At 39.2% G+C, this 8,732-nt stretch overlaps 1 protein-coding gene across 1 annotated transcript; it reads left to right on the top strand. All coding sequences in view use genetic code 11, as the record gives it.

Moving 5' to 3' along the window:
- Positions 1-4,886: 4,886 nt before the first annotated feature.
- Positions 4,887-6,628, top strand: EGR_08989 (Glycoprotein 3-alpha-L-fucosyltransferase A; the record flags this gene model as incomplete). Its single annotated transcript, XM_024498238.1, has 4 exons — positions 4,887-5,102; positions 5,189-5,452; positions 6,182-6,330; positions 6,427-6,628. 4 exons carry the CDS (start codon positions 4,887-4,889, stop codon positions 6,626-6,628), a joined length of 831 nt encoding a protein of 276 aa, XP_024347335.1.
- Between the last annotated feature and the right edge of the window lie 2,104 nt (positions 6,629-8,732).

Raw genomic sequence — 8,732 nt, 5'->3', positions numbered from 1 at the left:
GCCAATAACCCAGACACCTTCTCTGCGCTGAATATATATTCTACCCGAGTATTTTGTCTTCTTTCGTCTTCAGGGAGTCCCGGGACACTACATCTATAGCTATGTTCCTGCTAAGGCTTCTCGGAGTGCTGGGAGAGCCACATTGGTAGCACCGGCAAATATCTTCCAATTCTGATTTTGTCAATCAGTTTCCAATCCTAAACACGGTAAAATGAAAGTATCACCAACCCATGGCTGAAAGTGCAAAAGCTAGCTACAGATGTGTTGCAACGGTGCCTGCTTCCGGCCCATTCAAAATTCCGAGCCTTATAAAGTGACGGTTGGTGGAGCGGGATTAAATTTTGGCGGATAAAATCATTTGGGTTCCTAAGCTCAATGATTTATACACTAGTCTTGGAGCGTAATGTACCCTTCCTTAACGTGCTAAACACCATTTAGTCCTTGGCACTATCCCCTAAAAGGGTTAATTTTCGCCACTGCTCAGCCCGCAGTACAAGCATTGATCAGGCATCCCAACGGCACTCACAACATGCGCTACCGATGCTAGATGGCCTTCCCTCCTTAATACAAATTGGTTACCGTCCTCAATTTCGCCAGGTGGTTGATTGGAGTTCGTACGAAGAACCATTAAGGCCAAAGCAAAAGAGTGACCACAGAGAGCACAAGAGACAAAGATCACAATAGGGGATGATTCATAGAGCGATTTAGTAAAGCCTCTCTTCTTTTCTGTGTGACAATATTCAACCACTCTTATTGGCAAGTTCTTAACATCCTCCAGATAGGCTTGTCACACCAATGTTATTTTTTACCATTGTCAGAATTATTAAGTGTAAGGTAATAACTAAATGTTTGGACTTAAAAGTTCAGATGTAATAACAACCTTTAAGATTGTTATGGAATATTCAGCCTCAGCTGTTTTTGACTTTCTACATTTACTTGAACTTATCTAGTAGAAAGGCCTAATCAAGCAATGGCTAGAGTAAAGTTGCCTACGGCACAAATGAAAGGAAGGTCTGGAACTACAGGATTTCAATTACAGTCGAAAAATAAGGATAATATGTGTAAGTGAAGTTTTTTACTCATGAAAATGGAATACAGGTAGTCAAATGGTAAAAGACTCAAGCAGTTTGATATATTTCAGAGTCATCTACAGAGACGCTATAGTAACATTTGGGAAAAAAGCAACTTCTGGCTTAAACATTGTTCAAGAAAAACGAAAATGATTGATAGTGAACCCTTTCACTACTAATAGCAATGTGATGACCTTACCACTAACACTGACACTCACGCGAATTTGGCAAGCTAAAAGAGGTTCTTTCACAAAACATAAGATGGATCAAGTACTAAATGTTTTGACTTGTAATTTCGTAATTCTCATCTTTAAGGTCATCTTCTAAACTAACTTACCGAATTTACTCCTCCTCAGACCTAAGTCACGTAGAATTATTAAATGAAGTTCGGGTGTTAGGCATAGAAAGGAAATCGTAATTTTTTGTTGTAAACAGAAGATAAGTACCTCACCTTTAACTTAAGCCAGGGCATCCTGACATCTACGCCTTACAGTGCAGAGCACATGCTACGCAGCATGATTTCTTTCAATCTCTTTGATACTGCTCGCCTAATTCACACCGCCAGTCCCTTCCGCCTGAATTCCGCTTTTGTCTATTGCTTGCTGTCATTCGGAAAAGCTCTTCGCATTGTTTTAGAAACTGACGTGTATAAAGATCAATGTTATATCACTGACGAAACTAGCTACTTAAATAAAATCAACCGAACCAAATCCCTAAATAATAACGGCAAAAATAATTTTTGTACTTAATTCATTGGTCTGAAAGACTAATATTCTGATGAATGATTATAACGCCCTAATCACCGTTTTAGCTGCATGATCAAGTAGATCGAAACGTTGCTTACCATGACTGGCACAAAATTCATGTCACTAATACTCAAGTGACAGGACCTCCGCGGCAGAATCGGTGTTCAAACTGAGGAGGAATAACTTTTCAAGAAATACTGGACTGAAACAAAGACTTACTAGGTCTTTCTAGCACCATCGGCTCATATGATTAAGGGATTTTGCGGTATGTATTGTAATGCAGTCAAGGATGATTCAGTACTCATTTTTGAATTCCAGTCACAAAGTGAATTTCATAAAAGCGAACGTATTCAGGAGCACTTGTGAATGGCCGCAATAAAAGATAATCACTGCATTGTTAGGCGATAATGATGTAAAGCCTAATTGTCTGTTTATTTATTATTCAAATTCCTTATCCCTCCAAGTTCGAAAGGAGTTGTTTTCGGCACTTTACTTTGATTGCTTCCAATGCCTGCTGTGATATGTTCGGCGTTCATCTCTTCCATGTCGGCAGATTAAACTGATTAGATGAGAATATTTCTTATAATTAGCATTATAAACGGGATACAGCGACCAGGGTTATGCTTATTCCGCGTACACTTCCTCCTCCTTTGCAGGGAATATGATATATGACACTTTTTATCAATAATGACGACGACATCTGTCCACTCTTGGCGTAGACGGTGACAAAAGGGGGCTGTACGCGGCCAAAAACACGAGCAAAACGCTTCATTTGAGTTTCAGAAAACCACATTTTAATATCTAACTTTCCCTTTGGTAAGTCTATGTGCTGAAAGACCAAATTACATCTTTTCCTAGTTAACACATGGTCATCCTCCGAAATTTAAGTTGAAATTCTCTGTTTATTGGGGTCAGTCCCATAATGCTTCACCTGGGATTCAAGTGCATAGCACTTCAAACCAGAGAGAAATTGTTTCAAACTGTAAAAGATATGCAATGGTAAAAATGAAATTTGGCATAGTAAAAAGGCTCCAAATGTAAATAGCAAAAAGATTGCCAAAATAATCCTAACTCTAGCAAAGAAAGCTGTTACTAGGCTGTACGTGTTTTGGTTCACTCATCTAAAGTATGCCATTTCAATGGCAAATAGAATCACATACTTAGCAAATAATTGTTTGAGTGGAATACAGAAGCTAATTGACGAGATTGCAGCTAGCACGGTGGCTGCTTTCAGGACTCATGTTTTAGATCGAACAAAATGGTAAGCATGAATCAGACGTCTGCGGCACTTTGTGTCTTCTGAATATCAAATGCGTCCTCATAACGTGTTTATTCGTGTCTAAAAACAGCGAGTGATTCACATTAAGAATTCTACACACAGTTTTTTGATGAATTCCACTAATGGCTACTTTTTGGTAGAAATGTGAAGAAAATTTTACTTGACTTACAAACTTATCAACGTCAAACGAGCCAGAATGCAATTCTCTTATATTTACAAGCTTGTGTAAAGTTTGCAACAGTCTTTTACTCCCAACATGGCTGGAAGCACAGTCGACCGATATGACTCAAGGGAAAATAATTCGCCCAAATCTGACCGAGGTCTCAACAACCAACACTGACACCAAGAACAAGAATATCCAATGGAATGTAGTTAGCTTTGCGGAGATTTTGCGACTTTTGCTAATAAAAACATTCTTTCCTCGCTATATTACTCCCAACCCTATGGTCAAGCGCAGCGATTGGTTAACGCTGAAATCATTAGGAAGTGGGGCAACTGCTAATGTCCTACAAAAGTTTCAACTGACATAACAGACAACTTTGATGCGATAAGAGACTAGTCCAAACGATTCCATCCAAAATCACCGGTGGTCAGCAAAAGTGGTAACTTCACTTAATTGACGTAGCGGTGGTCACAAGACCACCAAATGGTCCCAAAGAGCGTGTACCGAAAGCCTCGGTACAAACCATAACAGACACTATCTCATACTTCTGCCATTATCGGCCAGGATACAGTCATTGGAGAGCTAGAAAGATTTTACACAAATGCAGCAAGGCTATATACGATGTAAAAATCGAAAATGTCACCTGGTTGCGGCAGCGCAACCAGTTGCGTCTGCGACACAATAAAGATTAAGCTGTCCACCATGATACCCTATGGATAACATTACTGAACACTTTTCACACGCCACCTCATCCATGGACTCCACTTGAAAGAAGAGAAAATTAAGGTCGACTCGTCCTGTACACCTCGAGGGCGGTCCAGAAGTCTCATTACCCTAGCTTACCCTAGTTACACTCCCAGCTTACGTATACTGGTTGACAAAGAACGAAAGTTAAACATGCTAAGGTCACATTTCGTAATCATGTGTTTGTCTTACCACTACTGTTAAAATCCGACAGGATTCAAACTCATGTACACAAACACCGGCGAGTAGTTCACATTAGGTAACTTACGCCTATTTGATGCCGCAAATGTCCAGTACCCACCCACGAGCTTATCATTATAAAGTGAGTGAAATTAAACTAATTGTATATTAATATCATTGCACAACGCCCCACGTGGCTATGCATAATCATGTATCCCTGACGCAAAGAAAAATATCTGCTAATGCTAAGCTAGATGACCAGATGTTATATTTACTGAACTTTTGGTGATAAACATTAGGAATATCAAAATTTAAAGTTGTGTTTCGGCGGCTAGCCCACTGATAGCTCGATAATTTTACCAAAGCGGGCTAAATCGACAAGTCGGTACTAGTCCCAGTAATGCCGTACTGTCATAAATAAGGCGCTTAGAGAAAGTTCGGTATTAGCTGTCACTACTAAAGAGACTCAACACTAATTAGCTTAACACAAACAATCTGAAGAAATATCTGGTTCCAATACTAAAGTTGTGTGATTAACTGAGCCCCTATTGGTATACATATGTATATCTATATATAATGCGCCTTGCGAGGTTCCTGCTAATTGACGCTTCCAAGTAGCCAATCAAATCCCGCTACTAAGGCTTGGCTACTACCATCACAATGATTGGCATCAAGCTCATTCACAAGTATTCAGAGGCAATGCAATGAATAAATCGGCGTTTTCCTCCTCTCTTGCTTGCTGGTTAATTTCAAATTTCCTCATTCTAGTTATCTTATGGAGCTCCCTACCAGATAAGTCGCCCAGTGTCGAGGAACTCTTCTCGAACATTAGGAATTTTTTCGTCTTTCAAGATCAACTGTATCCCTACTACCATGTTATCGAGCAGCTTGAATGGATATCGGCCTTTTCTCACAATGAGGTATAACATCCACCATTCCTTTTGCAATTCAAGTCAAAAACGTTATGTACTAGGTAGCATGCTATGACAAATTTGCTTCTCTTCAGAGTGATTTATCAATTGTCAAACCGCCAAAGATTTTCTATGATGGACATTTATTGTATCACGTCACCGAATCTCAAGGGTGCCGCTACAAATGCAACTTTACCAATTACCTTTACGATTTGGGCGTGGGTGATATCGCGGTCTTTTCAGAGCCATTCTACGCAGTAGATGTGGAATATCTAAGGCAAAATGGTGTTCTCATTGCCTTCGAGTCAGTCGAGAGTCCCGTACACATGCGAGAATTAACTCAAATCCAAATGCAGCAAGTAGGTTTTTCACACACTCTTCCACCTTAAAACTTTTACTAAAGACTAATCGTATTCGCTTCTTGGCACAAATCGACCGCGTAGTGTTCACATAAAATATTTACTTCGTCAACATTATGAGGTTTTTGCTTTTGGATTTAAGAAAATACTTAAAGATATCTACAAATAGGGATACCAACTCTGAAGAAACAGAATATGTTTAGAGAAAGTCACTACCAGTTTTGGTGCAACCTATACATTTACCTAAATATTTGCATCGGTGCCTACGATAAAAGTGGTTAAACTTTTGGTCATTTAGGTGGATATTTTCATTACCTACTTGCCGTGGTCACAAGTGCCTTATATGTACCCAATGTTCTTGCGGAAGACAAATCGTGGAAAGAAATTTACCAGCAGCGAAGTGGCCGCACTCCTTGCCAAAAACAGCACTCATCTACTTCCGCTCAATCACAGAAAGAGGAGAAAGTTAATCGCCTGGCTGGTTTCCAACGGATCACCGAAAAATAACAGAGATTCCTTTGCATATTTAATTTCCAACTTTATATCGGTAAGCAGCAAAATATCAGCCTTAGTAAGGGTTAGGAAATTCTGTATTGTATCCTTAAGCGGAGATCAATTCACCATGCTAGCAGTTTAGGAAAGAACCATCTACCATAAGTGGAATCATATGGCGTTAAAGATTTCCAGTGAGTAAAAATGTATGCAAATTTAAAAAATTGCAAATTTTAGGTTGATGTCTACGGTGGAATGGGCAGAGAGACTCCTCCAGGACGGGATCCTCTTCAATGGATCTCTGAGCATTACAAGTTCTACCTGGCATTTGAAAATTCCAATTGTAGGTATTATATAACGGAGAAGGTGACAGTTAACGCTCTAAGGTATGGAGATCCATTTAAGGTGTATGACCGTGTTTCACAAATGTATAGCAACTATGCATCTGAAGTTGAGACTGCAATACCCTCCTCGTCTTTCAGAAACGGCATGGTTCCCATTGTACTAGGTGCATACAAAGAGGATTATGAGAGTGTTCTCCCACCTTACTCCTATATCAACGTGGATGACTTTAAGTCAATTAGCGAACTGGTCCAATACTTGCTCTACCTGGATAGAAACGACACTGCTTATGCAGAGTATTTTGCCTGGAAGGAATACGGTGATATCTACGTGAGTTTATAATGTTTATTTGAAACCTTCTGTCAGCATTTTTACTTTAGGTGCCAAGGGAGGTAATAAAGAACCCGCAATTCGTTTGCTTTGTATGCACGAAAATTTGGTCTAAATTAAATGAGTTGACCGTCATTTCAAAGTGTGCATTAGTTACAATGAGGAGTGTAAAATTCAGGTTTCAGTTGATAACAACCAAAAATACAAAAACACACAAAACATTTTACTACTAATTTTTAAGTAGCCATTCATCGCATCTTCTAATAAACAAATAATGTTTATGAAGTAGCAAGAAAACTGAAAGCCCCGTATGTTGTATGAGAACCATAGTCATAAAGAAGCTACTCAAACGATTAATCTGGCGCAGGAGATAAAACAGAGTAGATTTTAAGGCAAAGGCAAGACATTGATCTGTATTTTTTTGGGAAGAAAGCATTGCTATTCCCGGCTGTTTCCCTCTGGATTAACCAAAGCGATGCAATTAAGAAGGTGAAGACATTGGATCAAATCAAAAATTTACGCAAAATTCGCAGACAGGTTCATCAAGGCATTGGAATTAAGTCATCCAACTCAACCACCGTCCCCTCAAAGTGGGGCCCAAAGTATTTTAAAGAACCTTGCAAAATATAAAATTTATGGACAAAGTTACTCAGACCATTGCTTGCAGTTCCATGAAATATTGATGATGGAAAAGTTTAGAATAACCATCGAGACACTTAACAAATACATAGCGGCATTTAAAATATTCTTAAATCAAAGCATTACTATCAAAAAAAAAGAATTCACCTTACAAATTTTCCACACAGATCGAAAAAAGGCTGGACTGCCGACTCTGTGGCTTCATGCATCACCTTAATGCAGGACTGGTAAAGCTAGGCAATTATTCACCAAGCCGTTTTATGGATCCTTGGAGTCTATGCTTCTATCGGGAACTGCTGCCGCTTGAATGATGTGGACTTTGTAATCCACTGTAATTCAAAATCCCCTCCCCTTAACGCAACCCGCTTAGTTATATTCTATCACACTTTTCTACAACACAGGACTCCGCACTTTTGCAAGGGAGAAAAATGCTGGTGATGTGATATATTATTAGCTGAGATCACTTGTTGCGAGGAATTTTGAATTTTGCGTGTTGTCTAACAGAGCCAATTTAATATCCTTTGCAAAACTGAGCATACATACTTGTGGAGCGTGGAATTTTGATCTTATTCCGATCACCGGCTCTTCTTCGCAGCACGCCGTGTTTCTGCTTGAGGGTTCGCGTTTACCTTACTCTATTCATCGAATGAAAACAAAACAGTGCCAGTATCAGTTAAGAGTAGAGTAGAATTTTTCCTTAAACTTCATTTAAAATTTGCAACAAATGCAAATTAAAGCATCGCAATGCTTATAACCTTACCTCAATTATTTAGTCCTCACGTAACGCTGACACTTTATAAAGGCATATGAAACGGATTTTGGACTTCTGCTCAGTCGACGCTTTGGGAACTTTCCACTTGTCTTAGACTTGAACACCAATTGCAACTAATTCCATAAATAAGAATTTGGCCCCCAAAATCACTTGAAGGCTGCGAGCCCATCATTGGTGTGTTGTAGCTTGCATGCATCAACCTTGTTGGTTTGCTGCTAAAAAGCCAATTTTTTAGTACAAGATAACGAAGCGCGTTCAATTGCATTGTTGTGAGTGTCTGCAGAAAGGTATGGACTTAAATAAACAATAATTGGATTTCTCAATTAGTCGTCTCTACTGTCTCCCAATTTAACACAATCCACAGAAAAACAAACGAAAATACACATTTGTTGATATTGTAATACCATCACAAAGGTCCTGGGCGACTTCCTCTTTTGACGCGATATAGAATTTTGAGAGTATATTAAAACGATTATAGGATGATGGAGCATACTTATTCGACAGCAACTGCACCAACACATCACTACATCACTTTTGTAGAAAGCTTGCACATTAAGCAGCCATTTTTCAGTCAAATTACGTGATACGTTAACACAGCACTTTGTCCTCATCAGAATATTTGCAATAGAATGAAAAACCAATTTGGCGCGGAATCAACACCCATTTGTAGTGATTGACTACCTGATTGTTGGTGTTAGCGAGTTT

This window comes from Echinococcus granulosus, assembly GCF_000524195.1.
Source record: "Echinococcus granulosus chromosome Unknown EG_S00127, whole genome shotgun sequence".
Taxonomy (NCBI): Eukaryota; Metazoa; Platyhelminthes; class Cestoda; order Cyclophyllidea; family Taeniidae; genus Echinococcus; species Echinococcus granulosus.
Note: the sequence above shows the minus strand (reverse complement) of the source record. Positions and strands in the feature narration are given on the sequence as shown.